The 24029-nt window shown below is 39.6% G+C and overlaps 1 protein-coding gene across 1 annotated transcript in view; it reads left to right on the top strand.

The window, feature by feature from the left end:
- WDR76 (WD repeat domain 76) overlaps nucleotides 1-24029 on the top strand; it is a 74167-nt gene that overhangs the window by 12616 nt on the left and 37522 nt on the right. Inside the window, 3 exon segments of the mRNA XM_007467559.1 lie at nucleotides 4467-4559; nucleotides 5848-5903; nucleotides 22396-22522. Coding sequence (XP_007467621.1) covers nucleotides 4467-4559; nucleotides 5848-5903; nucleotides 22396-22522 — 276 coding nt within the window.

Here is a 24029-nt window from a genome sequence, read left to right as displayed (position 1 = left end):
TTTTTTTTTTTGCGGTATGTGGGCCTCTCACTGTTGTGGCCTCTCCCGTTGCGGAGCACAGGCTCCGGATGCGCAGGCTTAGTGGCCATGGCTTACGGGCCCAGCCACTCTGTGGCATGTGGGATCTTCCCAGACTAGGGCACGAACCCGTGTCCCCTGCATCGGCAGGTGGACTCTCAACCACTGCGCCACCAGGGAAGCCCCTAAGTTGTCTTTTTCTTGTTGAATTGTAAGAGTCCTTTATGTATTCTGGACACTAGGTCCTTATTAGATATATTATTTGCAAATATTTTCTCTCATTCTGGGACTTTCTTTTCACTTTCTTGATAATGTCCTTTGACATACAAATGTTTTAAGTTTAAGTTTCATTTAAAAATTTTAATTTGAGGTCAGTTTATTTTTTCTTTTGTTGCTGGTGCTTTGGTGTCATATCTAAGAAACCATTGCCTATGCCAGGGTTATGAAGACTTACACCTATATTTCCTTCTGAGAATTTTATAGCTTTAGCTGTTAAATTTAGGTCTTTGATCTATTTTGAGTTAATTTTTTTATATGATATGAGATGGGGTCCAAATTCATACTTTTGCATATGGATATCTTTTTGTCCTAGAACCGTTTGTTGTCAAGACTCTTCTTTCACGTTGAATGGTCTGGACTTCCTTATTGAAAACAAATTCACCATAGGTATATAGGTTTATTTCTAGACTCAGTTTTATTTAGTTGATCTATCTGCCTATCCTTATGCCAGTTCCACACTGTTTTAACTACTGTAGCTTTGTAGTTAAGTTTTGAAATCAGGAAGTGTGAGTCTTTTAACTTGGTTCTTCTTTTTCAAGATTGTTTGGCCATTCTGTGTCCCTTGCATTGCCATATGAATTTTAGGATCAGCTTATCCATTTCTGCAAAAATGACATTTAGAATTTTGACAGATGTTGCACTGAATCTGTAGGTCAATTTGGGAAGTATTGCCATTTTAACAATATTAAGTTTTTCAATCTATGAACATGAGATGTCTTTCCATTTACTTAGATCTTCTTTAATTTCCTTCAATATTTTGTAATTTTCTGTGTACAAGCCTTGCACTTCTTTGGCTAAATTTGTGTCAAAGTATATATATATTTTTTTGATGCTATTATGAATGGTATTGTTTTCTTAATTTCATTTTCTGACTGTTCATTGATAATGTATAGAAATACAACTTATTTTTGTATGTTGATCTTGTATCTTACAACTTTGCTTAAGTCATTTATTCTAATTTTTTTGTGTGGATTCTTTAGGATTTTCTACGTATAAGATTATGTCATTGGCAATAAAGATAGTTATATTTTTTTCCTTTCCAATGTGGATGTCTTTTATTTCCTTTTTTGTCTAATTGTCCTGGCTAGAACTTCCAGTACAATGTTTAACAGAAGTGGCGAGAGCAGACATATTTATCTTGTTCCGAAGTTTAGGGCAAAAGCTTTCAGTTTTTCACCATTAAGTATGATGTTAGCTGAGAAATGTATATTTTAAAAAAATTTTATTTAAAAGTGATTACAGATTCATAGCAATTTGCAAAAGTAGTACAGAGAGGTCTCATGTATTCTTCACCCAGTTTTCCCCAATGAGGACATCTTGTTTGTTTTTTGATTGAACTGGGCCCCTGGCAGTGAGAGTACAGAGTCCTAACCACTTGGCCATCAGGGAACTCCCCCAATGAGTACATCTTAAATAACTACATTGCAATATCAAAACCAGGAAATTCATATTGGTATAAGGTGTGTGTATAGTTCTGTATCATTTTATCACATGTATAGATTCATGTAGCCACCACCACAATCATGATACAGAAATACTCCATCTCTACAAAGATCTCTGTTAGGCTACCCCTTTATAGTTATGCCCACTGCCCTCCTTCTCACCATCCTTAACCCCTGGCAACCACTAATTTGTTTTCCATGTCTACAGTTTTGTCATTTGGAGAATATTGTATTTGTCTTCATACAGTATGTAAATTTTTGGCATTAAGCATTTGTGGTACGTGGGCCTCTCACTGTTGTGGCCTCTCCCGTTGTGGAGCACAGGCTCCGGATGCACAGGGTTAGCGGCTATGGCTCACGAGCCCAGCCGCTCCACGGCATGTGGGATCTTCCCGGACCAGAGCACGAACCCGTGTCCCCTGCATCGGCAGGCGGACTCTCAACCACTGCGCCACCAGGGAAGCCCCCAAGCATATTTTTAATTCAAGTTATTTTCCTTTCGTTTTTTTAAAGATAGCATTTCTTTTCCTGTTTTATAGATGCAGTAACTTCTCAAGTGTCAAGATAATGGAATTAAAAAGATATCTATTTTCTATAATATATTTACTTTGAGAGCCCACTTTGTGTTATATTCTTTTTTTTTAAAAATTATTTATTGATTTAGTTATTGGCTACATTGGGTCTTCATTGCTGCTTGCGGGCTTTCTCTAGTTGTGGAGAGCAGGGGCTACTCTTCATTGCGGTGCATGGGCTTCTCAGAGCGCAGGCTCAGTAGCTGTGGCCCACTGGCTTAGTTGCTCTGTGGCATGTGGGATCTTCCCAGACCTGGGATCGAACCTGTGTCCCCCACATTGACAGGCAGATTCTTAACCACTGCGCCATGAAGGAAGTCCCTGTCTGATATTCTTTGCTCAGTGTTTGATGTTGCAGGTTTTTGAGGGGTGGGTAATGGGTGAGAATAGTTTGAATTACACATACCTCAAAAAAATGTCTGATGATTTTTGTTAATTTTCTTAATTTTTCCTGTGGTAAGTAGAATCATTTAAGTTTGTTTCTTTGATCGCCAAATGCACCATTTTGAAATAGTTTCTTAGGAAGTTCTTGATGATGATGGTGGTGATGTTTTTCTCTGAGAAGCAATTTTAAAGGCAATGTCAAAATAGCCTTTGCTGCCACTGTTATTTTATGTGTGTGAGAAAAATCTTTATTTTGGTCAAATTGATGCATGTACATATGTGTTTACATCATATAATTCCACGTGTGTGTGTATATGTATTTTACATAGAGGTAATTCCATATGTACACACATGTATACACAGGAACAAATCAAAACAGCCAACAATTTTCTGTGACATACCTATTTGTGGTTGCTGCTCAACAGACAAATTGCACTTTAAGCCATTTTGGCTTTTCTCCTCCACATTATCTATTGACTTACTATGGAAAATGAAGTTTACACATGTGTGCTGTCCCCTTCTCCCCCCACCCCATGTTTTCCCTTCCCAGATCCTTATTACATATAGTCCAAGCTTTACCTGAGTTGCAAAATTTCTCTCAATGTAAATCACATAATTCTAATGGCTTCATGTATATATATGTATTTTATTCATGAAATATTTTCTGGGGCCCTCCATCTTCCTACTTCTTTCTGGACTGTTTTACTCTTTCTTGGCCTTCTTTTTACTGCTTTCTTTTAAATTTCTTTTATCTTTTATCTGTCCTGTGTTGGAGCTTCTGTAGCCTGGATCCTGTCTTTCTCTTTCTTGGTTTATTCTCTCATTTTGATGAAGTGCAGCTTATAGTAACTTCCTGAAAACAGGTGTATGAAAGATAGTTTGCATGTCTGAAAAAGTCTTTATGCTTTTTATTTGATTGCTGGCTTAACTGGATTTAGAATTGTAAGTTGAAAATAATTTAATTTTTCCTTATCATTTTTAACATATTCTTCCATTGTTTTCCAGCTTCCTCGATATTGAGAAGTTAGTATCATTCTGATTCTTGGTTCTTTGTGGTCTATTTTTCCCTCTGCAAGCTTTTGGGATCTTCTCTTAACTCACCCATCTCAGGAACTGAGAAATTTTGTGATGATGTGCCTAGGCTTGAGTCTTTTTTCATTCATTGTGTTGCATACACGTCAGGCCCTTTTAATCTGTTAACTCATTTCTTCAGTTTTGAGAAACTTTCTTGTATTATTTCTCTAATGATTTTCTCTCCATTTTCTCTGTTCCTTTTTTCCCCCTACGACTATTAGTTGGATATTGGACCTCCAAGATTTTCTAGTTCAAAGTTGTCTTTTTTGCCCATGTGTTTCTCTTTCTTTGTTCTCTTTTCTGAATTTCTTTAACCATTTCAATGAATTAAAAAATTTGTTATTGAGTTTTTTCTTGTTTTGTTTAATAAAAAGATAACTTTGAGAAATAGTACAATTAACGGCCAGTAGGAAGTAATGTGCTGTTAGGTTACACTACCTGACTTCTGACATCAGATCACTTGTTATTTAATTGGGAAGCCATACATATATTCTGTGATTATCCCAAACTCAGACTCTTTATCTCAATATTCAATGCAGCAAAGATTATGTCCTGTTTGGTAAGATAACATAAAATAATTAGAGTAGGTGCAATTCAAAGGAAAATATACATGTGGAGCATGCAACAACTAGTTTTGTGAGACACTTTTGCTATGGATTATATAAAGTAACAGAATCTTTTTGGTGTAATTTCATAGGATGATTTTTCAGGATTGTCACCATACGAAAAGAAGAGACTGAAGAACATATCAGAAAATGCAAACTTTTTTGCTTCTCTTCAGTTGTCTGAGGTTTGTGTGGAGTTTCTAATTAAAACTGAGATACTATTCCTCTTGCCAGTAGGTTGATAAAATACTCATAGTATCAGGTTTCATAGTGTCAAATGAGGGAGGGTAAAGCTAGGAGCAAGATTTTCACTTAATAGAAAGAGGTTACCATATTTTATTGATTCCAAGACATTTTTTTGAAATTGGCATATTAAAACTATAACTGGCAGCTTCCCCTCACCCCTTTTTTGGTAGTACATAAAATAATGGTGTCTTATGAATAGTTGTCTTGGATTCAAAGAAACAGGGTATGTTCCAAGAGGTTGCTTTAACTAAAGGTTAAAGGTGAAGTGGGAGGGATGAGTTAAGGGATGTGTGGTAGAGGAGAGAGAGGACTGCTTTTTTTTTAAACTTCAAGAATAGATGCGAGGAACTTTCCTGGAGGTCCCATGGTTAAGATTCCGAGCTTCCATTGCAGGGGGTGCAGATTCAGTCCCTCGTCAGGGAACTAAGATCCCTCATGCAGCATGTCAAGGCCAAAAAAAAAAAAAAAAGAATATATGGGAATATGCTTTGTATAGGAAACTTTAAGGATAAGTGGCCAGAAGTATGCTAATGTTTTATAATCATTATTACTAAAGGTATAATTTACACTGAAGGTCTTCACACTGGGGTAAAATTTCTATGTGTGAGAGAATAGCTGTTTAGGAGGGTGTGTGATGTTTTCCCCCAAAATACATTAAATCCTTGGCTTTATTAAATAACTATTTGGTTTCTCTGAATACCAGATTCCTAAATATTCAGTGTGTATTTGCATCTTGAGGGGAGGGAGGGTGAGTTAATATAAGGGACTAAATTGTTGAGTCACTAACAGTTGAAAATTCATAAGAAATTTAGACAAAAGTATCTCTGATTTTGATTCTAGTTAATAGAAATTCTGATTTGATTTGTGGAACTATAACCTGTAGCTTTTCTGGAAAACACCAAAGTAGGATTGCCTGTAGTAGAATTTAAACTTTTAAATTTGTAGTATATTTGATAAATGTTTAATCATGTAAACTTGTTAGCAACTTGGTCCAAGGTATCAGAATGTCAGTACATTAGATAGTATTATATACTTGTTTTTATTATTGATAGTGTATTTGTCTCATGTCTAGTAGAAGAACAGGTATCATATCTCAAGGTTCTTTTGTTGCTATATAGATCTTGGTTTAGTGTGGAAACAGTAGCAGATACTTAATATTTTAGAAGGTAAGCTATGTAGTTATAAGATAGTGTTTTTTTACATGTGTATGTTTTGTGTATTTTTCAGTCAGCTGCAAGACTCCGTGAAATGATAAAGAAGAGACAGCCTCCTGAATCCAAAAGGTAAAAGATTTGGTTTACATTTCCTGTACCATGATATATTGCTGAGTTGTTCTGTAATTTGAAAAACTGATTCAATATAGTAAAATAAATAGCAGATCAGAAACTCTGTAATTTAATGTAATTTAATCTTAATCCTTTATAGGAACTCTGAGGGAATACTACCTTTTAATAACTGTAAAGTTCTCATCTTCATCAAAGGACTATACAGGAAATAGAATCTTGAGAGCTGAATTTTGTTTATATTTATTACTGCTGCTAATGGAGGGAAATCTTTATTACCACTAAATTGTTTTTGTTTTTGCCTGAGAAACTGCTCTTAAAGATTCTTCTACTTTATTTTTCTGGCTATCTTTTCGCTTCTCAATTTGTTTTTTCTTTCCCATTCCTAGAATAAAGGAAGGAAATGAGCATTTGTTGCACATCTATGAAATATAGTGCAGTGACCTAAAATTTTTATACTGCATTATCTCATTTATTTCTGGCAAAAATTTTGTGGGATAGAAAACAGGCTCAAAGAGGTAGAGTACTGATAATTTGCTCAAGGTCAAAATAGTTCTTAATTGGAAGCTTCAGGATTTGAACTCCAGGATTCCTTAGGTTAAGTTCTCTCCTCTTCATTTTAGCAGGGCTTATGTATAAGAGAAGAAACTGAAAATCTTGGCATCAGTAGACCATTTTTTTAGTGCTAGATGCTAATGAAATAAATGTAGCATCATTTAATTGGTTTGATTCTCATACAGGTTAGCTAGCTTGAGAAAAGCTAAACCTTTAATTATGACCAGGTATCTGCGAGTGTGAAAAATTGTTACAGGAGGAACATCATTAACATTGGAAGATAATAGCACCGGTTCTGTTGTCAATTGGTCATTAGCTTATATTTGCATATTTTTAGCAAAGATTTTTTATTTTGTGGTACACGGGCCTCTCACTGCTGTGGCCTCTTGCCACGGAGCACAGGCTCCGGACACGCAGGCTCAGCGGACATGGCTCATGGGCCCAGCCACTCCATGGCATGTGGGACCCTCCTGGACCAGGGCACGAACCCATGTCCCCTGCATCGGCAGGCGGACTGTCAACCACTGCGCCACCAGGGAAGCCCTGTTAGCAAAGATTAATGGTGTTTTTCTCACCTAAGTCACAGAATTCCAGCACTTAGTAGTTGTATAAGTCTTACTATCCAGTAGATAGAGCAGAAGTTATGTAATATAGAGGAAAGAGCATAGCTTTTGAAATTTGGCATACATGATTTCAAGTTTCAATTCAGCAACTTATAGCTGTGGTGTTAACTTTGGATAATTTATGTAATTTTCTTTCCTTATCTGTAAAGTTGGCATTATGCCAATCTGGAGGGGTTTAAGTTTTAAAAAATTACTAAATATATATTACATGCAAAGAAGCACATGTGAAGTATTTTTTATTAATGAATTTATTTTTTAAAAATTTATTATTTATTTTTGGCTGCATTGGGTCTGCGTTGCTGTGGGTGTGGGCTTTCTCTAGTTACAGCGAGCAGGGGCTACTCTTTGTTGTGCACAGGCTTCTCATTGCAGTGGGTTCTCTTGTTGTGGAGCACTGGCTCTAGGCACACAGGCTTCAGTAGTTGTGGCATGTGGGCTCTAGAGTGCAGGCTCAGTAGTTGTGGCACATGGGCTTAGTTGCTCCGTGGCATGTGGGATCTTCCCAGATCAGGGATCGAACCCGTGTCCCCTGTGTTGGCAGGCGGATTCTTAATCACTGTGCCACCAGGGAAGTCCCCACATATGAAGTATTTGTATAGTTGAAAAAATAATAGTAATTCAAGCACCCATCCATGTACTTGCCATCCAGGTCAATAGAAATTTATAGTACCTCTTAAGGCCCTCCCTCCAGATAACAGTCATTATGTGAATTCTTATTTATTTATTTATTTGGCTGTGTGGGGTCTTAGTTGTGGCACACGGGATCTTTCGTTGCAGTGCGTGGGCTTCTCTGTAGTTGCAGTGCGTGGACTCTAGAGTATGCAGGCTTAGTTGCCCCGCAGCATGTGGGATCTTCGTTCCCTGACCAGGGATCAAACCCGCATCCCCTGCATTGGAAGGCTGATTCTTAACCACTGGACTGTCAAGGAAGTCCATTATGCTGAATTCTGTGATAATCACTCCTTGCGTTTATTTATAGTTTTACCACCTGTGAATGTATATTTAAACAGTATTTTGCTTATTTTGTCCTGTTTTTTGTATTGACATATAATGTGCCATTTTTATATTCTGGGATTTTATTTTGCTCATTTTTATATCTTTATGTTTTAAAATTCTTTCATGTTGATGTGTACAGCTTTACTTCATCATGTGTTTTCTTCTGTATGAATGTGCTATGTTGATGGACAGTTGAATTGTTTCTTTTGTTAATATCACACTGTTTTGCTCATTATGGCTTTAAAGTAAGTTTTGGCATTGGGTAGTCAGTCCTCTAACTTTGTTCTTCTCCTTAAATATTGTGTTAGTTCTTCTGTGTCTTTTGCCTCCCTGTATAAACTGTAGAATCAGTTTGTCAATATCCGCAAAATAACTTGCTGGGATTTTGATTGGGATTGCATTGAATCTATAGATTAAGTTGGGAAGAACTGACATCTTGACAATATGTCTTCTTATCAAAGAACATGGATAATCTCTCCATTTATTTAGTTCTTTGATTTCTATCATCAGAGTTTTGTAGTTTTTCTCATATAAATCTTATAAATATTTTCTTAGATTTATGCCTAAGTATTTTTTTTTTGTTTTATAATTTAAATGGGTTGTATTTTAATTTTCAAATTTCACTTGTTTCTTGCTGGTATATAGGAAATCAGTTGACTTTTGTATATTAATCCGGTATCCTACAACCTTGCTATAATCACTTATTCCAGGAATATTTTTATCCATTCTTTAGAATTTTCTAAATAGACTATCATGTCATTTGTGAACAAATACAGTTTTATTTCTTTCTTCCCAATCTTTATACCATTTATTTCCTTTTCTTCTATTATTGCATTAGCTAGAACTTACAGCACAGTGCGATTTTTTTTTTTTTGTTGTTGTTGTTAATTAATTAATTTTTGGCTGTGTTGGGTCTTCGTTGCTGCGCGTGGGCTTTCTCTAGTTGCAGCGAGAGGGGTTTACTCTTCCTTGTGATATGCGGGCTTCTCACTGTGGTGGCTTCTCTTGTTGTGGAGCACGGGCTCTTGGCGCACGGGCTTCAGTAGTTGTGGAATGTGGTCTCAGTAGTTGTGGCTCGCGGGCTCTAGAGTGCAGGCTCAGTAGTTGTGGCGCATGGGCTTAGTTGCTCCACGGCATGTGGGATCTTCCTGGACCAGGACTCGAACCCATGTCCCCTGCATTGACAGGTGGATTCTCAACCACTGTGGCACCAGGGAAGTCCGACAGTATTGGTAAGGAGTGGTGAGAGAGGACATTCTTGCCTTGTACCTGATCTCAGTGGGAAAGCTTGGTATTTCTCACCACTAATATTATGTTAGCTATAGGGTTTTTTGTAGATTTTATTTCGTTGAGGAAGTTTCCCTCTATTTTCAGTTTACTGAGAATTTTTATTCTGAATGGGTGTTGGGATTTGCCAAATGCTTTTCCTGCATTTATTGATAAGATCGTGCAATTTTTTTTCTCAGCCTGTTGATGGGTGGATTACATTAATTGATTTTTGTGTGTTGAGCTAGTGTTGCATACCTGGGATATATTCCAGTTGGTTGTGGTTTATAATACATTTTATACATTGTTGGATTCAATTTACTAATATTCTGTTGAGGTTTTTTGCATCTTGGCTCATGAGAGATACTGATTTGTAGTTTTCTGTTCTTGTAATGTCTGTCTGGTTTTGATATCACAGTAATGTTAGCCTCATAGAATGAGTTAGGTAGTATTACCTCTGCTTCTGTCCTCTGAAAAAGATTGTAGAGAATTGGTTTAATTTTTCCCTTCAATGTGCGGTAGAACTCACTAGTGCACCCATATCAGCCTGGTGCTTTCTGTTTCGGAAGGTTATTAATTACTAGTTTAATTTCTTTAGTAAATACAGGCCTATTCAGATTGTTTCTTGTATGAGTTTTGGCAAATTGTATGTTTCAAGGAATTGGTCCATTTCATCTAGGTTTTCAAATATGTGGGCATTGAGTTGTTCATATTATTCCTTTATTACCTTTTAATGTCCATAGGATCTGTAGTGAGTCCCCTCTTTTATTTTTTAAATTGGAGTATAATTGCTTTACAATGTTGTGTTAGTTTCTGCTGTACAATGAAGTGAATCAACTATATGTACACATATATTCCCTCCCTCTTGGACCTCCCTCCCACCTCCCACCTCCCCATCCCACCCATCTAGGTCATCACAGAGCACCAAGCTTAGTTCCCTGTGCTATACATCAGGTTACCACTAGCTATGTTTTACACATTGTAGTGTATATATGTCAATCCTAATCTCCCAGTTCATCCCACCCTCCCCCCTGACCCCCGCCACATCCACATGTCGGTTCTCTACGTCTGTGTCTCTATTCCTGCCCTGGACATAGGTTCATCTGTCGCATTTTTCTATATTCCGCATTTATGCGTTAATATACGATATTTGTTTTTCTCGAACTTACTTCACTCTGTATGACAGACTCTAGGTCCATCCACATCTCTACAAATGACCCAATTTTGTTCCTTTTTATGGTTGAGTAATATTCCATTGTATATATGTACCACATCTTCTTTATCCACTCATCTGTCATTGGACATTTAGGTTGTTTCCATGTCTTGGCTGTTGTAAATAGTGCTGCAGTGAACATTAGTGTACATGTGTCATTTTGAATTATGGTTTTCTCAAGGTATATGCCCAGTAGGAGGATTGCTGGGTCATATGGTAGTTCTGTTTTTAGTTTTTTAAGGAAGCTCCATACTGTTCTCCATAGTGGCTGTATCAATTTACATTCTCACCAACAGTTCAAGAGGGTTCCCTTTTCTCTACACCCTCTCCAGCATTTATTGTTTGTAGATTTTTTGATGATGGCTGTTTTCACTGGTATGAGGTAATACCTCATTGTAGTTTTGATTTGCATTTCTCTAATGATTAGTGATGTTGATTATCTTTTCATGTGCCTCTTGGCCATCTATATGTCTTCTTTGGAGAAATGTCTATTTAGGTCTTCTGCCCATTTTTGGATTGGGTTGTTTGTTGTTTTGATATTGAGATGCATGAGCTATTTGTATATTTTGGAGATTAATCCTTTGTCAGTTGCTTTGTTTGCAAATATTTTCTCCCATTCTGAGGGTTGTCTTTTTGTCTTGTTTATGGTTTCCTTTGCTGTGCAAAAGCTTTTAAGTTTCATTAGGTCCCATTTGTTTTTTCGTTTTTTTTTTTTTTTTTGTGGTATGTGGGCCTCTCACTGCTGTGGCCTCTCCCGTTGCGGAGCAGAGGCTCCGGACACGCAGGCTCAGCGGCCATGGCTCATGGGCCCAGCTGCTCCGTGGCATGTGGGACCCTCCCGGACTGGGGCACGAACCCGTGTCCCCTGCATCGGCAGGCGGACTCTCAACCACTGCGCCACCAGGGAGCCCCCCATTGGCTTATTTTTGATTTTATTTTCATTACTCTAGGAGGTGAGTCAAAAAGATCTTGCTGTGGTTTACGTCAGTGTTTTTCCTATGTTTTCCTCTAAGAGTTTTATAGTATCTGGTCTTACATTTAGGTCTTTAATCCATTTTGAGTTTATTTTTGTGTATGGTGTTAGGAAGTGTTCTAATTTCATTCTTTTACATGTAGCTGTCCAGTTTTCCCAGCACCACTTATTGAAGAGGCTGTCTTTTCTCCATTGTATATTCTTGCCTCCTTTATCAAAAATAAGGTGACCATATGTGCATGGGTTTATCTCTGAGCTTTCTATCCTGTTCCATCGATCTATATTTCTGTTTTTGTGCCAGTACCGTACGGTCTTGATTACTGTAGGTTTGTAGTATAGTCTGAAGTCTGGGAGTCTGATTCCTCCAGCTCCATTTTTCTTCCTCAAGTTTGCTTTGGCTATTCAGGGTCTTCTGTGTGTCCATACAAATTTTAAGATTTTTTGTTCTAGTTCTGTAAAAAATGCCATTGGTAATTTGATAGGGATTGCATTGAATCTGTAGATTGCTTTGGGTAGAATAGTCATTTTCACAATATTGATTCTTCCAATCCAAGAGCATGGTATATCTCACCATCTCTATGTATAGTATTGCGTCACCTGCAAACAGTGACATTTTACTTCTTTCCTGATTTGGATTCCTTTTATTTCTTTTTCTTCTCTGATTGCTGTGGCTAAAACTTTCAAAACTATGTTGAATAATAGTGGTGAGAGTGGGCAGTCTTGTCTGGTTCCTGATCTTAGTGGAAATGGTTTCAGTTTTTCACCATTGAGAACGAAGTTGGCTGTGGGTTTGTCATATATGGCCTTTATTATGTTGAGGTAAGTTCCCTCTATGCCTACACTCTGGAGGGTTTTTATCATAAATGGGTGAAAGCTTTTTCTGCATCTATTGAGATGATCGTATGGTTGTTCTCCCTGAATTTGTTAATATGGTTTATTACACTGATTGATTTGTGTATATTGAAGAACCCTTGCCTTCCGGGGATAAAACCCACTTGATCATGGTGTATGATTCTTTTTTTTTAAAAATTAATTAATTAATTAATTTTTGGCTGTGTTGGGTCTTCGTTTCTGTGCGAGGACTTTCTCTAGTTGTGGGAAGTGGGTGCCACTCTTCATCATGGTGTGTGGGCCTCTCACTGTCACAGCCTCTCTTGTTGCGGAGCACACACTCCAGACTCGCAGGCTCAGTAGTTGTGGCTCACGGGCCCAGTTGCTCCACGGCATGTGGGATCCTCCCAGACCAGGTCTTGAACCCTTGTCTCCTGCATTGGCAGGCAGATTCTCAACCACTGCACCACCAGGGAAGCCCTTGGTGTATGATTCTTTTAATGTGCTGTTGAAGTCTGTTTGCTAGTATTATTATTTTTTTTTTGGAGGAGCACAAATCAGACATATCAAGTGAAAAAAGCAATATGTGTAATTTTCAAGATCCATGATCTGTGGGAGAGATTTTGTTGTTTGATGTTATGTGGGGCTGGGAGATCTTTGGTGGACCAGTGTCCTGAACTCCGCTCTCCCACCTCATAGGCTCAGGACTGACATCCGGCCAGAGCACCAAGACCCTGTCAGCCACATGGGTCAGAAGAAAAGGGAGAAAAAGAATGTAAGAAAGGAAAAAATAAATAAATAAAGTAAAATAAAGTTATTAAAATAGAAAAAAATTTAAAAAATAAAAAGTAATAAAAGGAAGGAGAGAGAAAGAAGAGAGCAACCAAACCAAAAAACAAATCCAACAATGATAGAAAGTACTAAAAAGTATACTAAAAAACAAAACAGGGGCTTCCCTGGTGGTGCAGTGGTTGAGAGTCCGCCTGCCGATGCAGGGGACACGGGTTTGTGCCCTGGTCTGGGAAGATCCCATATGCCGCGGAGCGGCTGGGCCCGTGAGCCATGGCTGTTGAGCCTGCATTTCCAGAGCCTTGTGCTCCCCAACGGGAGAGGCCACAACAGTGAGAGTCCCATGTACCGCAAAAAAAACAAAACAAAAAACAAAATGGACAGTCAGAACCCTAAGACAAATGGCAAAAGCAAAGCTATACAGGTGAAATCACACAAAGAAGCATACACATACACACTCACAAAAAGAGAAAAAGGGAAAAAAATTATATAAAATGTAAAAAGGAAGAGGGCAACCAAATCAATAAACAAATCTACCAGTTATAATAAGCTGTAAATACTAAACTAAGAAAAACATAAAACCAGAAACAAGTGAGATACTGAAAGCAAACCCCAAGTCTACAGTTGCTCCCATAGTCCACTGTGTCAATTTTGGGATGATTCGTTGTCTCTTCAGGTATTTCACAGATACAGGGTACATCAAGTTGACTGTGGAGATTTAATCCGCTGCTCCTGAGGCTGCTGGGAGAAATTTCCCTTTCTCTTCTTTGTTCTCATAGCTCCTGGGGTTCAGCTTTGGATTTGGCCCCGTCTCTACGTGTAGCTCACCTGAGGTCATCTCTTCTCCACCCAGGCAGGATGGGTTAAAGGAGCGGCTGGTTAGGGGGCTCTGGCTCACTTAAGCTGGGGGGAGGGAGTGGTACGGAATGTGGGGAGAGCCTGTGGTGGCAGAGGCCGGTGTGACGTTGCAACAGCGTGGGGCATGCCATGTGTTCTCCCATGGAAATTGTCCCTGGATCACGGGAGCCTACAGTGGCAGACTGCACAGGCTCCCAGGAGGGGAGGTATGGATAGTGACCTGTGTTTGCACACAGGCTTCCTGATGGCTGCAGCGGCAGCCTTAGCATTTCATGCCCGTCTCTGGTGTCCCTGCTGATAGCCGCGGCTCGCACCTGTCTCTGGAGCTCGTTTAGGCAGTGCTCTGAACCGTCTCTCCTCGCACACCCTGAAACAATAGTCTTTTGCCTTTTAGGCAGGTCCAGATTTTTTCCCAGACTCCCTTCCGGCTAGCTGTGGTGCACTATCCCCCTTCAGGCTGTGCTCACACAGCCCACCCTAGTTCTCTCCTTGGGATCTTAACTCTGAAGTCCGAGCCTCAGCTCCCAGCCCCTGCCCACCCCGGCATGTGAGCAGACAAGCCTCTCAGGCTGGTGAGTGCTGTCGGCACCAATCCTCTGTGCAGGAATCTCTGCTTTGCCCTCTCCACCCCTGTTGCTCTGCTCTCCTCCGTGGCTCCGAAACTTCCACCCCCCCCAATCCCCACCAGTGAAGGGGCTTCCTAGTGTGTGGAAACTTTTCCTCCTTCACAGCTCCCTCCCAGAGGTACAGGTCCCATACCTATTCTTTTGTCTTTCTTTTTCCTTTTTTCTTTTGCCCTACCCAGGCATGTGGGGAGTTTCTTGGCTTTTGGGAAGTCTGAGGTCTTCTGCCAGCGTTCAGTATGTGTTCTATAGGAATTGTTCCACATGTAGATGTAGTTTTGATGTATTTGTGGGGAGGAAGGTGATCTCCACGTTTTACTCCTCCACTATCTTTCCTCATTTCTTTTTATTTTTTATTTTATTCTGCAGCAGTGATTTCCACCATTCTTTCTTCTAGCTTGCTCATTCTTTCTTCTGCCTCAGTTATTCTGTTAGTGCTTCCTTCTAGTGTTTTTCTTTTTTTTTTTCCCTGTACCTGGGCCTCTCACTGTTGTGGCCTCTCCTGTTGCGGAGCACAGGCTCCGGACGCGCAGGCTCAGCGGCCATGGCTCACAGACCTAGCTGCTCTGCGGCATGTGGGATCTTCCCGGACCGGGGCACGAACCCGTGTCCCCTGCATCGGCAGGCGGACTCTCAACCACTGAGCCACCAGGGAAGCCCCCTTCTAGTGTATTTTTCATTTCAGTTATTGTATTGTCCATTTCTGTTTGTTTGTTGTTTAGTTCTTCTAAGTCTTCATTAAACATTTCTTGTATCTTCTGAATCTGTACCTCCATTCTTTTTCTGAGATCTTGGATCATCTACACTATCATTACTCTGAATTCTTTTTCAGGTAGATTGCCTTTCTCCACTTCATTTAATTGTTCTTCTGGGCTTTTATCATGTTCCTTAGTGTGGGATATGTTTCTCTGCTGTCTCATTTTGTCTAACTTCCTGTGATTGCGGTGTCCATTATGCAAGCTACAGGGTTGTATTTCTTCTTCCTTCTGCTTGCTCCCTGGTGGATGAGGCTGTCTAAGATGCTTGTGCAGGCTTTCTGGTGGGAGGGACTGGTTACTGCCCACTGGGGTGTGGAGCTGGGTCTTGTCCCTCTGTTGGGCAGGGCTGGGTCATGCTGTGTGTTTAGTGGGCAGCTGTGTGGTCAGGAAGACTTTAAGTAGCCTGTCTGCTGATGGGTGGGGCTGTGTCCCGCCCTGTTGGTTGTTTGGCCATGGGTTCCCAGTAATGGAAGCTTCAGGTTGTTGGGTGGGGCCAGGTCTTGGTGAGAAATTGTTGGCCTCCAGGAAGGCTCACACTGATGAGTACTCCCCAGAACTACTGCCGCCAGTGTCTTTGTCCCTGCAGTGAGCCACAGCCACCCCTGCCTCCAGTGGAGACCCTCCATTATTGGCAGGTAGGTCTGGCACAGTCTCTTATGAGGTCACTGCTGTTTTCCCTGAGTCCTGGTGTGCATGAGACCTTGTGTGTGCCCTCCAAGAGTGGAATTTGTGTTTCCCCAGTCCTGTGGAATTCCTGTGATCAAACTGGCCTTCAAAACCAGGTTCTCTGGGGGCTTCTTCTCCCATTGCCAGAAACCCAGGCTGTAGATGCTGATGTGGGGTTCTCCCTCCTGTGGGAGAACTTCTGTGCTATAATTATTTTCCAGTTTGTTAGTCATCCACCTGGCAGATATGGGATTTGATTTTATTGTGATTGTGCCCCTTGTACCAGCTCCTTGTGGCTTCTTCTTTGTCTTTGGATGTAGGGTATCTTTTCGTAGCTTCCAGCGTGTTTTTGTTGATGGTTGTTCAGCAGTTAGTTGTGATTTTGGTGTTTATGTAAGAAGAGGTGAGCTCAGTTCCTTCTACTCTGCTATCTTGTCTTTTTGTCTGGAAACTCCAGTCTTAGTGAGACAGGTGTAATCTGGTCAGCAACAACTCCATGAATCTGGGATTATATCTGAGTAAACTGGATGCTTGTTGGTCCTTTATTTAAGAAAGTGTCCCTGGAAAAGGTGTGAGTAGTAATCACAGAAGGTTCTCAAGAGCACCACTCACCTTATGCTGTTTATTACAGTGGATATGACTCAGGAACAGCCAGATGGGATAGATGCATCAGGCAAGGCATGGGGAAAGGGCACGGAGCTTCCATCTCTCTCTGAGAGCATCACTCTTCTAGCATCTCTCCATGTTCACTGTCTCAGAAGTTCCTAATTTGCTTTTCTTTTGATGGATAACTTCCCAGGGTACAGAATTCTAGGTTGGGTTTTTCTTTTCTCTCAACACTTTAAATATTTTTACTCTCTCCTTGCCTGCATGGTTTCTGAGAAGATAGATTTAATTTCCATCTTTGTTCTCTGTAGGTAAAGTGGTTTTTCCTTCTGGCTCCTTTTAGGATTTTATCTTTGATTTTTCTATACTTTGGAAATGAATTGCCTAATTGTAGGATTTCTTTGTTTTCATTTTTGTTTTTGCATTTATCTTGCTTGATGTTCTCTGAGCTTTCTAGATCTGTGGTTTGGTGTCTGACACTAATTTGGGGGAATTTTTAGTTATTATTTCAAATATTTCTTCTATTACTTTTTTTCTTTCTTGTATTCCCATTATTTATATGTTATACTTTTTTGTTATCTACATTCTTGGTTATTCTGTTCTGTTTTTTGTCTTTTTCTCCTTGCTTTTCAGTTTTAGAGATTCCTATTGAGATATCCCCAAGGTTGGAGATTCTTTCCTCAGCCATGTCCAGTCTATTACTGAGCCCATCAAAGGCATTCTTCATTTCTATTATAGTGTTTTTGATCTCTGGCATTTCTTTTTGGTTCTTTCTTAGTATTTACATCCCTCTGTTGACATTGCTTATCTGTTCTTTCATGGTGTCTGTTTTATTGATTGGAGCCCTTAGCATGTTAATCACAGTTGTTTTAAATTCTTAGTGTGATAATTTCAACATTTCTGCCATGTCTGGTTTTGAAGCTTGCTCTGTTTCTTTAAATTGTGTTTTTTGCTTTTCAGTGTGTCTTATAATTTTTTCTTGGTAACTGGACATGATGTACCAAGAAAAAGTAACTGTTATAAATAGGTCTTTAGCAATGTGGTGTTGAGATGTTGGGGAAGGGGAGCATTCTGTAGTCTTGTTATTAGTTCTCAGTCTCTGACTGAACCTATATCTTTGGATTGTGAACTTCACAAGTGTTTTAGTTTTTTTCCACTCTCCTTAGGTTGGACAAGATGGCAAGAGTGGGCTGCTGTTGGGTATTTCCCTTCCCCAGGTCAGTTAGCCTCTGACAATACCCTAGCAGGTTAGGCTCTGGTTAACTAATTTCGCCTGAGGGCAGAACAGAGTGCGGGCCTATTTCAAAATTCTTCCTTTTCTCCTCCCCCTGCTAGAAGCAGGAGGAGATTTTCTCTGATATTTACTTTGAGGGCCTGGTCAAGCTCCTGGATATAAATCTTACAAAATTGTGGGGGTGAGGCCCCCTTGAGGTTTCTTTTTTTTTAAGATTTTATTTTTAGAGCAGTTTTAGTTTCACAGCAAAATTGAGAGTAAGTTACAGAGATTTCCATCCCCTGCCGGACACATGCATAGCTTCTCCCATTATCAGAATCACTCACCAGAGTGATACGTTTGTTACCAAGGATGAACCTACTTTGATACATCATAATCACCCCAGATCTGTAGTTTACCTTAGGGTTTACTCTTGGTGTTGTTCATTCTTTGGGTTTGTACAAATGTATAATGACATATATCTATCATTATAATGTACAGAGTATTTCACTGCCCTAAAATCCTCTGTGCTCTGCCTTTTCATCCCTTATCACCCTCACCCCCTGCAATCACTGATCTTTTTTGTCTCCATAGTTTTGCCTTTTCCTGAATGTCAGTCATGTATTTGGAATCATACAGTATGTAGTCTCATTCAGGTTGGCTGCTTTTTTTAGTAATATGCATTTAAGGTTCCCCCATCTCTTTTCATGGCTTAATAGCTCATTTCTTTTTTAAAAAATATTTTTATTATGGATCTTTTGTTATTTAGATCATTTCAGCAAAAAGATTACGGCTAAATTACAGTGGAACTGCCATTGACTAAGTAATGTGAGAGATCTACTTTTCTTCAACTACCAGTCTTTTTACTTTTTTCAGAGTTCAGTCACCATAGGTCAAATTCTTTTGGAGATAAATGTCAGTTTTAATAATATATAATATCAGGCTTTAGTTCTGTTTACAGTGCTATAAATATCTTTGTGACAAAAGATTTAGAGGACTTTGAAATTGGCACATTACTTATAATATTTTAATCCTATAAAAGTTAATAATGAATGTTAAATTTACCAAAGACTTCTGGAGGAGTCTTTAGTAAACTTAACCAGTATTTAACCAAGTATGTAACAAGTATACTTGGTTTTGTTTTATACCTCATTGTTAAGCTAAAGTGGTAACATTTAAGTTAAAAGGAACTGGTTACAGTCTTTTTAAGGCCATGGGCCAGAGATCATTTCAATTTTTTGGTCTTCATATTAGGTTTCATAGCAGTACAGTTTAAGTGTAGTTGATTTACAATATATTATTTTCAGGTGTACAACATGGTGATTTAAAATTTTTATAGATTATACTCCACTTATAGTTACTATAAAATGATGGCTGTATTCCCTGTGCTATAAATATATCCTTGTAGCTTATTTATTTTGTACAAGGTGGTTTGTACCTCTTAACCTCCTACCCCTATCTTGCCCCTCCCCTCTTCCCTCTCCCACTGGTAACCACTAGTTTGTTCTCTATATCTGAGTCTGTTTCTGTTTTGTTATATTCATTCATTTGTTTTATGCTTTAGATTCCACATGTAGGTGATAACATACAGTATTTGTCTTTTTCTGTCTGATTTATTTCACTAAGCATAATAGCCTCCAGTTTCAGTCATGTTGTTGCAAATGGGAAAACTTCACTTTTTTATGGCTCTGTAGTATTACATTGTATGCATACATACATACATATATATATGTATATATATACCACCTCTTCTTTATCCATTCATCTGTTGATGAACTTTTAGGTTGCTTCCATATCTTGTCTATTATAAAAAATGCTGCTATGAACATTGGGGTGCATGTATTTTTTTTTGGCTGCACTGGGTCTTTGCTGCTGCGTGCAGGCTTTCTCTAGTTGCAGTGAGTGAGGGCCACTCTTTGTTGCGGTGCATGGACTTCTCATTGCGGTGGCTTTTCCTGTTGCAGAGCATGGGCTCTAGGTACACGGGCTTTGGTAGTTGTAGCACACGAGCTCAGTAGTTGTGGCATGCGGGCCCTAGAGCACGCGGGCTTCAGCAGATGTGGTGCATGGGCTTAATACTTGCGGTGCACGGGCTCTAGGGTGCATGGGCTTCAGTAGTTGTGTCACGCAGGCTCAGTAGTTGTGGCTTACGAGCTCTAGAGCACAGGGTCAGTTGTTGTGGTGCATGGGCTTAGTTGCTCTGTGGCATGTGGGATCTTCTCGGACCAGGTCTCGAACCCGTGTCCCTTTCATTGGCAGGCAGATTCTTAACCACTGCACCACCAGGGAAGTCCTGCATTTGTCTTTTTGAACGAGTGTTTTTCTTTTCTTTGCATAAATTCCCAGGAGTGGAATTGCTGGATAATATGGTAGTTCTATTTTTAGTCTTTTGATGAACATTTGTACTGTTTTCCACAGTAGCTGCACAAATTTACATTCCCACCGACAGTGTACAGAGTTTACCTATTCTCCATATCCTTGCCAACACTTGTTATTTGTGGTCTTTCTGATGATAGCCATTCTCACAGGTGTGAGGTGATATCTCAGTGTGGTTTTCATTTGTATTTCCCTGATGATCTAATCTTTTCATTTGTGCCTGTTGGCCATCTCTATGTCTTCTTTGGGTCCTCTACCCATTGTTTAATCAGATTTTTTTTGTTTTTGATGTTGAGTTGTATGAGTTGTTTATATATTTTGGATATTAATCCGTTATTGGACATATCATTTGCACAAATCTTCTTCCCTTCAGTCAGTTGCCTTTTCATTTTGTTGATGGTTTCCTTTGTTTTGCAAAAGCTTTTAAGTTTGATTAGGTCCCATTTGTTTATTTTTTGCTTTTGTTGCTCTTGCCTGAGGAGACACATCCAAAAAATATCGCTAAGAACAATGTCAAAGAGTTTAGTACCTGTGTTTTCTTCTAGGAGTTTTATGGTTTCAGGTCTTACATTAAAGCCTTTAATCCTTTTTTTTTTTTTTTTTTTTTTTTTCCCCCCCCCCGGTGTGCAGGCCCCTCACTGCTGCGGCCCCTCCCGTTGCAGAGCACAGGCTCTGGACGCGCAGGCTCAGCTGCCATAGGCTCACGGGCCCAGCCGCTCCGTGGCATGTGGGATTCCCCCCAGACCGGGGCACAAACCCACGTCCCCTGCATCGGCAGGCGGACCCCCAACCACTGCGCCACCAGGGAAGCCCGCCTTTAATCCATTTTGAGTCTGTTTTTGTATATGGTGTAAGAAAATGTTCTAGTTCCATTCTTTTACATGTAGCTGTCTAGTTTTCCATGGAGTTTTTAACTCTCAGACTTGTGTACACTGAACCTCCAGCAATTGGTCAATTACAGTTCAGGCTTTCCTACCCTGCTGCTGGTTCCCATGATTGTTTCCATTTCTAAGTCTACTCCAGTAAGCCATGACTTCTTGCATTTGCCTGTCTCTCCAATAGTAGGCTTAGCAGTTTCTACTGTGCCCTCATTTCTCTTAAGGATCCTAGAAGAGTTGATTTTTCAGTCTGTTCAGCTTTTTACTTGATAAGACAGTGCAGTGACTTTCAAGCTCTTTAAATTTGGAACTGGAAACTGGAAGTTCTGAACTACTTTTTTAAAATAAAAAAAATGCATAAAAATGTAGGGTATGTATATGATTTTAAAAAGTAAACTATATGGAAGGCAATGCAATGAAACATTTAAGTCTCTTTCCTATCCTGGACCTTAGTTCTCCAGGCCTTTTCCCTAGAGGAAACCACTGTTAATAGTTTCATGTGTATTCTTCCATAGGTAATCTCAGCTATTACAAACGTATGTGTATATATTTTGTAAAAAAGCAAATGGGGGGCTTCCCTGGTGGCGCAGTGGTTCAGAGTCTGCCTGCTGATTCAGGGGACGCGGGTTCGTGCCCTGGTCTGGGAAGATCCCACATGCTGCGGAGCGGCTAGGCCCGTGAGCCACGGCCGCTGAGCCTGTGCGTCCGGAGCCTGTGCTCCGCAACGGGAGAGGCCACAGCAGTGAGAGGCCCGTGTACCACAAAAACAAAAACAAAAACAAAAAACAAAACAAAACAAAAGCTAATGGAACCATATTCAACAAGTGCTGGACCTTGTTTTTGCTTCTTGTATCTTAGAGTTCATCTCATATCAGCACACAAAAATCTATTTCTTTTTTTATGACTGCATAATATTGTGCTAAATATGTATGTCATAATTTATTTAACACCCCTCACTTCCCCATGATGAACATTTATGATGTTTCCAGGCTTTTAATTAAAATCAGTGTAGGGACTTCACTGGTGGTCCAGTGGTTAAGACTCTGTGCTTCCATGGCAGGGGACACAGGTTTGATCCTGGGTTGGGAAAGTTCCACATGCTGCGCAGTGTGGCAAAGAAAAAAAAAAAATCAGTGTAGCCATGTATATACATCTTTGCAATGTGTGAATATATCTGTGAGATAGATTACTAGACGTTATCTCCTTGATATTAATAAATACATATAACTTTCATGAGTATAACATGATTTTTTCCCCCACTCCTTTAGAAAGAAGCCTAAGAAGAAAGAAAATGAGACTGGATGTAGAAGGTCAATGCGATTACTAAAAGTTGATCCTTCAGGAGTTTCATTACCAGCAACTCCAACCCAGCCAATATTAGTAGCAGATGAAAATGTAAGAAAGAGTGAAAATACAATATATTAACCAATAAAATACTCAAAAATTTGAAGTGTTTGAAAGTAGAGTAAAAAGTCATTAAATTATGTTTAATTTGTGCTTCATTAATTTAATACTTGGCTGTTGTATGGTTTAATGAGTAAGATTTCAAACTCATAAGAGACTGGCTTGGATTCTATATTTCTGCAGACTTACCCTTTGTGGGATTGTGGGTAAATTCCTTAGTCTTTCTGAGCCCCAGTTTCCCCTTTTTTTTTTTTTTTTTTTTTTTTTTTTTTGCGGTACGCGGGCCTCTCACTGTCGCAGCCTCTCCTGTTGCAGAGCACAGGCTCCGGACTCGCAGGCTCAGTGGCCATGGCTCAAAGGCCTAGCCGCTCTGCGGCATGTGGGATCTTCCCGGACCGGGGCACGAACCCCTGTCCCCTGCATCGGCAGGCGGACTCTCAACCACTGCACCACCAGGGAAGCCCTCCCCATTTTTAAAATGGCAACAATAGCAGAAACCTCTCAAAGAGGTGTTGTGAGGGATAAATGAAATAGTATCTATAAAGTTTCTTACATTATATTAAGGACTTAGTAAGCAATAAATGGTAGTTATTAATATTATTAGTAATAAATAATATATGTCACTAGTGATGGGGTTCTCTTACTGTAGTTTAATTTTACGCTATCAGTGAGTGGAAAGAGTTTTATTTACCAAATTTATTGTCTAAATAAGATTATGAGTATATTTTTTATTCAGGAGCACCTACTTTTTTTTGTTTGTTTTGGTTCAGCCACTATGGAGAACAGTATGGAGGTTCCTTAAAAAACTACAAATAGAACTACCATACGACCCAGCAATCCCACTACTAGGCATATACCCTGAGGAAACCAGAATTCAAAAAGAGTCATGTACCAAAATGTTCATTGCAGCTCTATTTACAATAGCCCGGAGATGGAAACAGCCTAAGTGCCCATCGTCGGATGAATGGATAAAGAAGATGTGGCACATATATACAATGGAATATTACTCAGCCATAAAAAGAAACGAAATTGAGCTATTTGTAATGAGGTGGATAGACCTAGAGTCTGTCATACAGAGTGAAGTAAGTCAGAAAGAGAAGGACAAATACCGTATGCTAACACATATATATGGAATTTAAGAAAAAAAAAATGTTATGAAGAACCTAGGGGTAAAACAGGAATAAAGACAGAGACCTACTGGAGAACAGACTTGAGGATATGGGGAGGGGGAAGGGTGAGGTGTGTTAGGGCGAGAGAGAGACATGGACATATATATACTAACAAACGTAAGGTAGATAGCCAGTGGGAAGCAGCCGCATGGCACAGGGAAACCGGCTCGGTTCTTTGTGGCTGTCTGGAGGGGTGGGATAGGGAGGGTGGGAGGGAGGGAGACAAAGAGGGAAGAGATATGGGAACATATATATATGTATAACTGACTCACTCTGTTATAAAGCAGAAACTAACACACCATTGTAAAGCAATTATACCCCAAAAAAAA

Source organism: Lipotes vexillifer, unplaced genomic scaffold (genome assembly GCF_000442215.2).
Source record: "Lipotes vexillifer unplaced genomic scaffold, Lipotes_vexillifer_v1.1 scaffold722, whole genome shotgun sequence".
Taxonomy (NCBI): domain Eukaryota; kingdom Metazoa; phylum Chordata; class Mammalia; order Artiodactyla; family Lipotidae; genus Lipotes; species Lipotes vexillifer.
This window is presented reverse-complemented; position numbering and strand designations above follow the sequence as displayed.